The 13,131-nt window shown below is 37.1% G+C and overlaps 1 protein-coding gene across 4 annotated transcripts in view; it reads left to right on the top strand.

Moving 5' to 3' along the window:
* Nucleotides 1–235: 235 nt before the first annotated feature.
* LOC121875558 (unconventional myosin-IXa-like) overlaps nucleotides 236–13,131 on the top strand; it is a 55,686-nt gene continuing 42,790 nt past the window's right edge. For all 4 annotated transcript variants that reach the window (XM_042380151.1, XM_042380150.1, XM_042380149.1 and 1 more), the window contains exons 1-8: nucleotides 236–367; nucleotides 7,480–8,115; nucleotides 8,611–9,130; nucleotides 9,427–9,521; nucleotides 10,366–10,528; nucleotides 11,990–12,125; nucleotides 12,293–12,483; nucleotides 12,756–12,931. In XM_042380151.1, coding sequence (XP_042236085.1) covers nucleotides 7,814–8,115; nucleotides 8,611–9,130; nucleotides 9,427–9,521; nucleotides 10,366–10,528; nucleotides 11,990–12,125; nucleotides 12,293–12,483; nucleotides 12,756–12,931 — 1,583 coding nt within the window. In that variant the 5' untranslated portion in view covers nucleotides 236–367; nucleotides 7,480–7,813. The remainder of the gene's footprint in view (nucleotides 368–7,479; nucleotides 8,116–8,610; nucleotides 9,131–9,426; nucleotides 9,522–10,365; nucleotides 10,529–11,989; nucleotides 12,126–12,292; nucleotides 12,484–12,755; nucleotides 12,932–13,131) is intronic.

The raw sequence follows: 13,131 nt of genomic DNA, 5'->3' as shown, positions 1-13,131 counted from the left end.
GACAAGAAGAAAACTGGGTGTAATTTTTTTCTATATACAACAGCTGGGTACATTTCAGTACACCATGTCTTTAGACAACAGTCATAGCTAAATACAAGTATCTCAGTTACGTGAGTGAAATATAACATCAGAATACACAATTAGAAATGATTACATGTTGTTGGGCAAGTGTATGGATAGAACTAGCCTTTATTGTTGGGAAATAATTATAATTTGAAGGGTAGTTGAGGAGGTGTCCGCCAGGTGGCTCTGTCAGGGCTAGTTCACTCGCCAGTGCACCCAAGGCTGCCACACGCCTTGGAGTATCATGTTTTGTCTAAATATTGGCCTTTAGTAAACCAGCCATGGTAGATTAGTGGCAAGTGAGGTAGAGTGTTGTGGTTTACGATGGTCACAAACTAGAATGAAATATAAGAGTTGTAATAGAGCTGAGAGTGAAGGTGTAACACAGACAGCTTGGCAGAAGCAACAAGTGAAAATCTGCTGTGAACAAACTGTATTACTGTGTTCTTTGTATTATTAAGTGTCTTACTTTTATTAGTGTATCAACTACATATGGATGTCCAGCAGAAAAATGCCAGTGAGTGTGGACAAGACGTTGCAAGTATACTTAAGCTGTCAGAAACAAATTAAGATGAACTCCAGATTGGCGTTTGCTGAGGAAGACGAGGCAGTGTTACCCAGCCTGAGCACTAATACTGTTCAGTGTTACCCAGCCTGAGCACTAATACTGTTCAGTGTTACCCAGCCTGAGCACTAATACTGTTCAGTGTTACCCAGCCTGACCACTAATACTGTTTTACCAGTGGAAGAAGAATTAAATGTGCTATGCGATATCTTCACAGAAAAGCTAGTCTTGAGACAAAACTCACTGTTGTTCATTGTTACTTGAACATATTACCTGCTCCTGGTTTTCAAATTTGGAAAAAATAATACTTGAGGAAACTATATTATTAAAATTGATACTGCCCAGACGTCTAGAAGATATTGAATGTAACCTTCAGATCTTGACATGCTTTAACTGAAAATTAATATGATGTTTAGAGTACATTGTATGTGATAACATCTCATATCAAGAAACACTAAGGGGTTGTGGTTAATGACATGACATTAGGTCTGGAGGGTGAATTTGAAATTGCTTTCCAGCATTAATGTGGTGTTTATTTGTTTGGTTAGGTTTGATTACGTTAGGTTAGCTTTGGTTCGTCAGAAAGAAGGCCAGCTTTGTAACTGTCATTGTATAGTCTGCCCACCATGCATGCACATTAGGTTGCCATACTAATAGACATCAATGTCTCACAGGGCAGTCGTATCTGTATCCTATCCTGTGCCTTCAAATAAACAAACATAAACTACATACTGGTACTAGGTAATGTGATATTCCCCTGGCTGTAATGTAGGTGATACACCACCAGAGTTATAGGGGATAAAATAATGCTGAGAATTACAAAGGTTGGTAATTCGGTATTATTTTAGATTCGGCCATCCAGGGAATCTTAGGAATTTAACCCCCACCAGTAATTGAGGGGGGTGTGGGGCGAAACCCCCCCTGGTTAGATAATATAATTCCTGGGTTCTATGGCTATGTTAGGTTAGGTTGGATACCTAAATACTGATCAAAACTAAAATTTTACCAGCAATTCTGTACTAACCATTACTTGGACGAAGGTAAAGGCGAGCTTCACCTCTGTGTCTTTAAAAAGATCTTCACTGTTATATTTAAGTGAATATTTGAATGCTTAGAAAACAAATCAAAAGAAATAAAATAAATGTTACCATGTGAAAATAATTTAGAAGTCTTTGGAAGTGCAAAGGTGTTATCAACAGTGCTCCTATAGTAGCACCTGTGGTGTAATTGCAAACATACTCACCTCACAAGCGAGTTGACTCTGGTTCAATCCCCAGGCAGGGTGAAATTATGGGTAAGTTTCTTTATGTCAATTGCCTTTGTCTGCCCAGCAGTATTTAGGAATCTGGGTATTAATCAATTTGTGAATCGTGTTACAGGATAATGGTTAGTTAGTGCAGTTCATGAGTTGTTCGGTCTTCTTGGAGAATTCCTTGACATTGGGTCAAACAGCTCGTGAAATTGAGGTTTGGTTGTTGTGTTGGCGACAGCTTCTACACCTTAAAAAAAATAATCACCTAGGTGGCCATAGGGTCCCTCCATCCTTGAACAAGAGGAGCAACCATTATTATTATACTGTATGTACACTCCACAAAAATTTCTCGAACACTACGCGTCATACAATATAACAAAACGAACGAGAAATCTGAATATTGCTCTCTGAGGAAGTTTTATTGCAAATTAAATTACCTCTTTTCATCAGTAAATACTATAAAGGCAAGCAACAAATATTATTTCGAAATATTGAGTCACATTGCATCCAGGCATACCAACCATTCTGAGATGACAGGAGCCATAGTGCTCATTAAAGTAGGAGTCAGGGGGGTAGCTAACCTTTTAAGCTATTAGTGGTAGTGAATGACAAGCCAACTACACTGAGCTCAGTGCCACTTAGTATTGCATCCCAAGTTTGATTCAGGATCAGATGTGAGGAGAGTGTTGCCCAATGTGTCCTGGGCACAACGATTTTCACTCGGCACTAACAGTGTATCCATAAGGTGTTATTGGATACAGTAATTATTCCTCAAACACCAGCATAGGATTTAACCTGTCTTGACCCCACTAGAGGTGGCCAGGGCTTTGAAGCAAAGGGAAAATAAAGGGCTAAAATCATACAATAACTAAAAGAATGTAACATTGCCTAGCCTAACCTGGTCATTGTATTGACCTACTGTATGGGCAATGGTGATTATTCCACAAACACCGTCGTACGATTTACCCAGTGTTTGTGTGATAGGCTAATAACCTGTAGCAGATTAGTTATAATCTTTTCACTCCAATCTTGCAAGTGGGCCAAATCAAAGGAAGCTCATGATTGGTTAAGTCACACTGGGTGAATATGTATGTGGATGGTGAAATACTGTAACAGCAAATTTCACTGACACTTTATAACTTTTCTATTTTTATTTTAATATATCTATGTTATCAATCTGTTACACATGGTAAATTTAACTTCCCTGGCTTTGGATATCATCCTAGATTAACACTTAATAGTTAATATTACTTGCAGTCGATGACTATAAAGAAAATAAATAATGAAGAGCTCTAGGTTAACAATACACCTCATTCTGCCAGACAGGCAGCTGTATTTTTAATGTGCACCAAGCTCTGATAGCTCATGTAAATGGAGTATATATACTGTACAGTACTGTAGTCATAATTTATAATAGCTATTGAGTACCAGTATAAATTTATAAATTAATAGTAACTTGGATTCTACTGTATATTGCATATTGTCTGTGGTATCAAAGTCTATATTTACCCAAAATGAATTAGAATGACTCTTGATTAAGTTTTGCATGGTTGACCTGTCTTTTACTGGACTGTACTGATAAATATTTTATATTTAATGTTTTGGTTTAAGCTTGTAGAATTGAATCGTGAGGACAAAATGAATATGAGCTCTGGAAAATGACACCTTAAATAATGTACAGTATACTGTATATAGCTCCAGTACATGTAATTTGTGATTTTGTCGGAAGCTCTGTGACACACACAGTTTTTTAATACAGTACAAACTTTATTTTGAAAAGAAATCAAAGCTTAGCTCGGTAATCTACAATAGAGGAATAAAAATTTATGAGAAAAAATGTAATATGTGTGTTAATCAAAGCTAGTTTACCTACAATTATAGAAATAATACTAACAACTACACAAAATAGCATTAATTTGTAGCAAGGAAGTTTTTCATTTGAGGCAGACATTTTCTTTGAAATTACAACTGATGTAAATTTTCCTGCCTGCTTTAGTGTCTGGTGTTGGAAATACTCCTCATATGAGGCTCCTCCGTACATTAAGCATAGTGCTCTTTAAAACATTTTTATTCCTGTTGCTGGGCCATTCTGCTCTATGAATGTCAACATTTCTATGGTGGCAGCAGTTGTGGTGTCTTGTTCTTTCAATATAGATTTGTTTTTGATGAGTATCTATTACTGACCCCCAGGACTCGACAATAGCTTCAGATATGGGAAAGGAAATGACTGAAGACATAAAAAATGCAGCAAGTTTACATTCATTTATGTTACATTGGTCAGCCTTTTTAAGAAGCACTGGTGTGTCCAACACTTCTCCTTTGTTGCATATCATAGAAATTGAATTAGTCATGTAATCAATCATCACTTAGTTCAAAATAGAGAGTTTTAAGAGAGTCAGTGTTCTTATCTACAAATGAAATATCAGAAACAAATCTACAAAAACCTTCAAAAGATGAATAAGGATCAAAAATATTTCTGCTACTACTGGGATGTGTGTAATCCAATAAACATTCAAATTTATGACATACTGGGTAGCTTAAAAGTAGAGCATTAAAATCTGGATTTAATGTTTGCTGCAAGCGCTGAAATGTAATTTTTTTAATTGTTAATACCGGTATCTTCAAACTTGAGCTTGAGTCCACCAAGACCACCACCAGCACTTGTTCATCTCTGAGATCTTAATCCTACTGGTGCATCAGGCACTGGTAGTCCGTGAAATGTGTGATGATCAACAATTTCTGTTATTTTAATTAGGTTAGCAAATAAATAATGAGGCAGTATGTGAAAACTAGTGCCTACTTTGCATTTCATCACTACTGAGTATATATTATTTTCAAATCATCAATAGCTACTTCAGCCCTCTTAATTTCAACCAAGAGAATGTCAGTGTCCCTAGAGTACACCCAGGGAAGTTTATTTCTAGCCATTTGAACTTTCTTTGGCCCTTTACTTAATATTTGGTATACATCTGGCAGAAAAAGTAGGTAGAATGAAAAGCTTGGTTCTAACATTTGGTCATGAAGCAAACATCCTTCCTTATTTGGTAGCTTCTTCAGACCTGCTATTAAGCTTTTGAAATCAGATATGGATGCCCTGAATATCATTTCACTATATGCTGTAAACTTCATGTCCTTAAAAATCCTAGGAACATAAAACTTTTCACACAAATCCGTAACAGACAGTAACAACCCTTAGTTATTCCCCACTTAAACTGATCCATCACATTATGAATCAGTTTTATAACATCATTAAGAACCTCCATAATTTTACTATCTTTTTGGGTGAGCTCAATCCTGTGCCTGGGATCCCAACACAAATTTACAGTATAAGGCAAAGTAAACCCCACACTCTTCAAACAATCTAACATAGGACTGGTCGTAGACTTCCCTGTTCCTTCACCAATAGCCATATGTCACGAGTATACATCTTTATTGGTATTATTGATGTCCCAAATGAGTATTCTGATGCGCGTAATGTGTCTCTTTCTGTGACATGGTGTCATCTTATCTGCTATCAGACGAAATGGTAAGGAAGATTCAGTCACATATGGTATTTTTAACTCCCCTCCTCATACATAGGATGTAAAAATAACCATGAGAGTGATTCTTAACACCAACATTACCACCAGCAACATATATTTCAGCAAAGTCCTACATGAGACCGATATGAATTACCGTTTTTGTATGTAAAATAAGCTGCTGATGCACAGCTTAAACTACATTCTTGTGCCCGTTTATTAATAATTTTCTCTTCAGACTGTACTGTATTTTACAAGTTAAAACAGTATTTTTCACATGACTTTTAGAATCACAGTACCGTCCAAGTGATTCTTTCAGATGGGAAAATGAAGATGGAATCTTTCATTCAGTGTAAATTTAGTACCATTATTAAAATCATAGTGGATTATAGATTTACAAGTACTGTACTATAGTCCAGTTTCATCTGGTGTCACAGTAGAAGAGACAAAATTGTGTCAATTGATCTAGCAGCTGGTAACAACTCGAATATCTCTGTGGAAGCATGTCTGGGTAGTCCTTTATCGGGCTGTAGAGACAATTTTATATGATCAGTACGATGGGGTTCATCTTTTTGAGATTTTGAATCAATCAAGGAACTTATTTTACTATCCAAACTGATCAGCATAGTTTTTAAATTATCTTGCTCAGCACTTTCATGATCTGTTTTAATTTCTTGCTAGCACTGGCACTGAAAGCTAACCGAGATGAGTCTTCAGATGAATGACGCTGTACTCGGTGAGCTGTATCACTACTAACGTCCTTAATTCTAGTCTCCACATTCTGTGTTTTCTCTGATTTAATGGTTTTGACAGAAAGCAAATGTCTAAGGTCCTGATTAGTTGCAGATGAGAATTTCAATGCATTGATATCGTGCGCACGTTTTGTCTTGATATCGTGCGCACGTTTTGTCTGTTCGTCCAGGTTTTTGAACAGTAATTGCAAACCACTTTTTCTATCCATGACGGTGCCATTGATGTTGTTTTTAATTGTCCTTTTGGGGACGTTTGTGTAAAACATTCACAACTCAAATGATTAATGATGTATCAACACAGTCGGTCTTTAGGAGCCACTGTGGTGTTGCTGTATGGCTGGGACGAGACGTATTAGTAACTGGTGGACAGGCAAGTAAGTGGATGACCGGGTCATTGGACGTGCAAGTCGGTAGTGGACGGGTATATGTCCCGTTTATTCACGCGGTATGATCAGCGGTACGGTACTAAACGGTAGTCGTCAGGAATACGGTACAACCTAGGAAAGACATTGAGGCCTGGCTCAGGTTGAGTGAAGCACTAGATTAATCATATTTTTTGTAGTTTCTTTTTTTGTGAATAATACAAGTTACAACCCGGACAGTCTGCCACTAGGTTCTTATTGTATAGGAGTGATGTTCAAAGTGAATCGATGATGAAAATGATACAGAATTTCAAAATAAATCGAGAGAATGATGGTGCATAGAAGCATTATTCTAAGAAAAATCCACAATCCTTGTCAGTTCCTGCCTACCTAGGTTGCCTGCCATTTTTTTTTCTTTTTCCTTCTTGGTCTTTGTGTCTTCCTGTTATTAAATCCAGGCTACCCGTATGTATTGCCCAGTCTTGACACAAAAGTCAGTAACAGATAAAATGGTGCCTCTCTCTGTATTTTTTTTTATTCCAAAATTACCGTTCTTTACTCATGAAAACTGTACATACAGGTATTTTTTTTTATTCCAGAATTACCGTTCTTTACTCATGAAAACTTTACAGGTGAAGCCATGAGTTCAGCATATTTATTCTCCATATAGCTAATGAATAAACATAAGGTATGGCAGTTAAGTATATATGGTAGGTACTGTAGTACATACCAGTATATAATAGTTTTTAAACCATACAGTACTTGATGCAAAACTATTTTTTTTTAAATACTGCACTGGTACTGTACTGTATACACCTATAATTACCTCATACGATAAGAGCCTACTGTACTGTACTGCAATAAATAATGTTTTACACTGAACTTCGTTGTGTTGAAAAATTACTAACTATGTACTGCACAGGTTACTGTACAACTGTATACAATATGTATGTTTTTTTCTTTACAGCCAAACAAGATGTAAAAATGTGTAAATACCTTTTGTTGTATATATTGAGGTATTCTGTAAGGAACTATTTAGGTTGTAAGTGCACAGTTAAAGTGGACTGCTTGTGTGAAGTAGTGCAAGGAGATGGGTTGTTGGTGCAATCTAGATGAAAATAGATTGAAGGACCTACTTTGTGTTTACAATAGAAAATTTAAATAGTGTGTGTGTGTGAAGTTAAAGTGGTTAAAGAGGTGACACACAATGTTGTACTATATGAAGATGGCAATTACATACCCAGTGAAAAACAAAATATTATTAAGGGACTACTCGGACTCTTTGTCCTGAAGCTGTAAAGATGGATTACAGCCGCTACATAGTGCAGGTGTTCGTCGGGGCATTGTCGCCTCACTATGAAGCTCTCTCCATTGAGGTCAGCAAGCAGACCACGTCACAAGAAATCACCATCTGTATCGTGGAGAGGCTTGGGCTTCCCAATCCCCAGCACTATGAGCTGGCAGAAGTTATCGGTAATTCTCACGGGCAAGAGTGTAAGGAGAGGAGGCTGGGGCCAATGGAGAATCCGGTGGCTTTACAGATGCTTTGGCCCCAGTCCCCCGTTACAGAAAATACTGATGAGAATGACCAACATGAGTACAGGTAAGTTGGTAATACCTTTCTACCTGTCATGTGAAATTTAATTAAATAATTTATTGTGAATTCTGCAGTTTGGTAGACCTCACTGTTTTCAGAGGGAATGTCACAACATTCAAAACAGTTGTTGCATATTACTGTAGCTACAGTAATGGCATTGTATTGTACATCCTTATTTACTTCACATTTAGTTATATGAAATGCAAATACTGTATAGCTTTAATACTCTTTTATTTAGTATTTTACAGTAGTTTGAATTAGTTCATTAAATTTTATTAGCTAATATATACACTGTACACTTGCTACAAAAAGTATATGCAAAATTTTTGCTAGACAATATGACACAATGGACGGAGTATTTTGACAACCCTACTGAGCCAATAGGAGTTGGAGTGTTCATTTTGACCCCACCTTGCAGATACTTTTTGTAGTGAGTGTACTTGGCTATAGATAATTACTGTTGTCCTGTAGCTGTTTGTGATGATCCTGTTTTCTCAACAGATTTTGCCTGAGGGAGAAAATTTCTTCAGACTCTTTGTGGGCAGAACCCAGTCAACTCGACTCACAGCTAATCCGTGATTATTTTTATAAGTTCTTGTACCAACCCAAAGACAAAGAATATCCTGATCTCTGTCAGCTACCCAACCTGACTGAACAGACACTCCTTGAAAATCTGCGAGCGAGGTTCCAAAGAGGTTATATCTATACGTATGTTGGGTCCATCCTCATATCTGTCAACCCTTTCAAGTACTACCCCATATACAATCCCAAATATGTCAAGTTGTATCAGAATCATAGACTTGGAGAACTCCCTCCTCACATTTTTGCTATTGCTGATGCAGCCTATCACTCCATGCTGAAACAAAAACGTAATCAGTGCATTGTCATCAGTGGGGAAAGTGGAAGTGGAAAAACTGAATCGACGCTCTTCCTTCTCCATCATCTTACCATGCTGAGCCAAAAAGGTTCTCATGGAAGTGGAGTGGAACAGACCATCTTAAGTTCAGGACCTGTTTTAGAGGTAAGAGTTTTCACTGTCTGCTACTGTATATACTGTACAGGTATTGTCTTTAGCTTTGGTATTAGTACAGGTACAATGTTTTCTCACAGTACAGTACTATATTGCCTTTATTTATTAGTACAGTATATGTAGGTATTGTACACTTGATAAAAAAACATTATCTTCTTGGAATACCACTCATAGTTAATGTGAAGTTCATTTTAACTGTCCTCAGGAATGTTTCTGAAAAGAACTTAAAATTATTTTTGTCTGTATTGGTGCTTCATTATGTAACCAGTCCCTCTTGTCACTGCCAGGCCTTTGGAAATGCCAAGACAGCCCACAACAATAACTCAAGTAGATTTGGTAAATTCATTCAAGTCACCTATAAAGAAAATGGTCTTGTTCAAGGGTAAGTATCTGTAATGTTCTCTTGAAGTATGACTGTGTACAAAGACTGATAGTATGCCACTTGCTTATCACGGATGTATAGACACGTTAGTCAAAGCTAATGCTAGAGTACAATGGATTATTCTTTATTTACGTATGGTAGTGACAACGCGAGTGAAACTAATGACTTCTAATTAGGACCAAGTGTGGACTCTAAAAATTTACACTATACAGTACTATTATTACTTCACATGGCCTCTCTTTAACTACTATTTTTCCCTCCTGTAAGTGTTGGTCCACCTGACACAATAATGAGAGAGTCGATATAATACATAGTTAGGTTGATGCACTTGGTCAAAACATATAGTACTTGGATAGTTTAGACTTATGAAAACTAATATTTGCATTTAGAAAATCACCAACTTTCTTCATAAATAAATTTTTCAATAATTGTATACGTACTCTTATCTCTTGATGTGTTATTTGGATGCAGCCATTTGAGGAAGGTTAGTATAGCCCAGAGTCTTGTGCTGTAATCGATTTTCCTTGGTAATACTGTATAGTCTTACTGACTGTGCTATTAAAACTCAGGATATAAGTCAGATATTGTAATGGTTGTAATCACAAGTTATAAGATAATGGAGGATAAGGAACTGGTGGGAGAGGAAGAGACTATGGTATAGATATAGAAACAGATAAACAGATACATAGAGCATTAATGTGGCAGCAAAATTATGTTTAAATTTCATGGTAACATAAAATCAGAGAGATGATTCAACAGTGAAGAAGACAAGGCGACAGAAAAAAAAAATGATTGCTTGGTTACAAACTATATTATGTTTATTGTTTATTATTGTTATCCCCAGAGCATGTGTTCAGAAGTACCTGCTAGAGAAGTCAAGGATCTGCTCTCAGGCTTACAATGAACGCAGTTATCATGTGTTCTATTATCTCCTTGCTGGAGCGTCTCCCCAAGTACGGCAAGCCCTTCACCTCTTAAAACCCTCAGACTACCGCTACCTCAACCAGGTTGGTAATTGGTTTGCCTGTCTGCAAACTGTATTTTCTGTAAGAAAGAATTTTTCATAATTTAAAAGAAGAACAGCTCTTTTTGTTTGAGCAATTTTTCTGATTTAAATATAAAAGGGTGAGAATTATTGTTTCAGAAAACAGGTTTGAAGAGGGTTAGGTTCAGAATTATAAGCTTAATTGGTTGGCTGTAAATGGATTTATTTTCTGTAGAGTAGCTATATAATATGGCTTGATGGTGAGGAGTACAGTACAGTATTATATATGGTACAGAGATAGAAATGTGTATTTACTGTATGGATGGAGATGTGACAGTTGAGAACATGAGAAGGTTGTTTGGCTAAGCGTTAGTGAACAGAAGATTGAGATGTAAGTAAACTGGCGTGGATGTAGGAAGAGGAGCTGTGTATGGAGTGGGAGACAGAATCAATGAAGTATGAAGAAGGTTATACAAGTCAATGAGCTGAACAAAGGGAATGTGACTAAACGTGGCTAAAACATGTCAAGATATGATAAAGACAAAGTGGTCACATGTACAGTACTTGGGGGAGAAATGGGAGGTGATAAAGATCGATAGAGACAATGCTAGAAAGTGTACAGTAGTAGGTTTCTGGTTGTAAGGTATCGAGTATAGAGATAGATGATATAAAATAATATACAAGGGGTAAGGATGGGTAGAATGCCTTCCAAAACTAAAAAATGTAATAACTCAGATCAAATAGGACATCACAGGAGAAAATAATGTGTGTGAAGGCTACATAGAACTAAGGTGTTCATTGAAGATTTTCCAGGATGGAGACACAGTAAACCCTTGATAACTTGGCACATATGGGTCTCTGGCCTTGCCGAGTTATCCCAAATTCCGACTTATCGGGGCACTTCCCCCCCTCCTACAAAAATACAACATTAAAAAATTACTGACCCATATGTGTGTACATGTAATTACTAAATGTAAAAAAGGTAACACCAGCTCTGCAGGCAAAGAATGAAGGATCATAGTAGGAGACACAGATGCATGGTAGGTGACACACAGGTATGGTTGGTGATACAGATGGCCAGATATGTGGAGATTTTCCCAGATAATTTTATATATCTCTGCATTTCCCAAGTTATACTAATACATTCCGCGACCATATCCATACCGAGTTATATGAAATTCCGAGTTATCAAATGCCGAGTTATCGGAGGTTTACTGTATGTGTAGAGTTCTGGTTTTGAGAGAAGTCCAGGGGAATAATTATATAGTGTTTTGGGAAAGATGTATAGAATGGTGAGTATATATAACACCTCATGGTATTGAGGATGTAATTAACTCTGTCTGCAGTGAGCTTTCTACCTTCTACATTTGAAGTGGAACTTATTTTCATAACATTTGCAAAATTTAACAGGTGCTTTATAGCTCCACATAACAATGAGACTTATATTTAAAAGTAAAATTAAATAATTTCTTTATCTTTTCAGAGCAAGTGCTATACCATTGAGGGCTGTGATGAGCAATTTGAATTTGTGAGACTGAAGCAGTCCATGGAGATGGTGGGGTTCACGGTTGACAAACAGCATCGTCTCTTTGCTGTCCTCTCTGCTGTCCTTCTTCTAGGTGGGTGTGCCTGTTTCTTAATACAGAAAATATATAAAAATGCATGTGAGAGTGAGTGATGAGAATCACCCATCATGACAAACAAAGATTATGGCAATGCATTAATTTTTTTCTTTGCAGCAATTAGATATCTAATTTGTATACATTATGTCTAATTCTTGAAACAGGTAACATAGAATTTCAGCCAAAGAAGTCCACCTACCATCATGATGAATCAGTGTTGGTACGAAACCCTGAGCAAGTTGGTGTTATATCTGCACTGTTGGGAGTATCAGAAGACACACTCATGAATGCTCTCACGTCAAAGAAGGCTCGTGTTCAAGGGGAGATTCTAGTCATGCACTATCGCCTGCCTGAGGTATGACCCATTGAGCAAGCTCTTACTTCACTCTTGTCTATTAATCTTGAATTTTTAATAAAGTTGCAAAGAACCTGATCCTTTCTTCTAGCAATTTATTTAATTTAGTGTGAGTCTGTGAGAGGGGTAGCATTAACCCCTGGTGTACAGGGTCGCATCCGAGTTGAATAAAATCGCCGGGTGTGAGCCAAATGTAATATTAAACGTGGTGTCCCCGTAGTGAAGGGGTTAAAGTTTAATGCCAAAATATATGATGAAATTTTTTCCTTCAGGCTGTTGCAGCCCGTGATGCCTTGGCCAAGTGCTTGTATGGGGCATTATTTGACTGGATTGTCCTGCAGGTGAACTACTCTCTTATTACCCTGAAGGAATCAGCCAGTGACTGTGGAGGCAACTCAATTGGTGTGCTGGACATATTTGGATTTGAAGATTTTGGTCACAGCAACAGGTGTGTTTGAGAATTAAAACATGGATACAGTATTTCATGAAAACATTACTGTTTAGTATTCAGAGCTTTATTCAGGCTATCTAACAGTATGAAGGTGAGGTGCTCAATATATAAGTAGATAAACAACATTCCCTCTGAATCGAGACCACTGGTACTATAATTACAGCATAGGAAAAACCTCACTGAATTGAATTGTGGAT

This window comes from Homarus americanus, unplaced genomic scaffold, assembly GCF_018991925.1.
Source record: "Homarus americanus isolate GMGI-L3 unplaced genomic scaffold, GMGI_Hamer_2.0 scaffold58957, whole genome shotgun sequence".
Lineage (NCBI taxonomy): Eukaryota > Metazoa > Arthropoda > Malacostraca > Decapoda > Nephropidae > Homarus > Homarus americanus.
The sequence above is the reverse complement of the archived record's forward strand: the minus strand, read 5'-3'. Positions and strand labels throughout refer to the sequence as shown.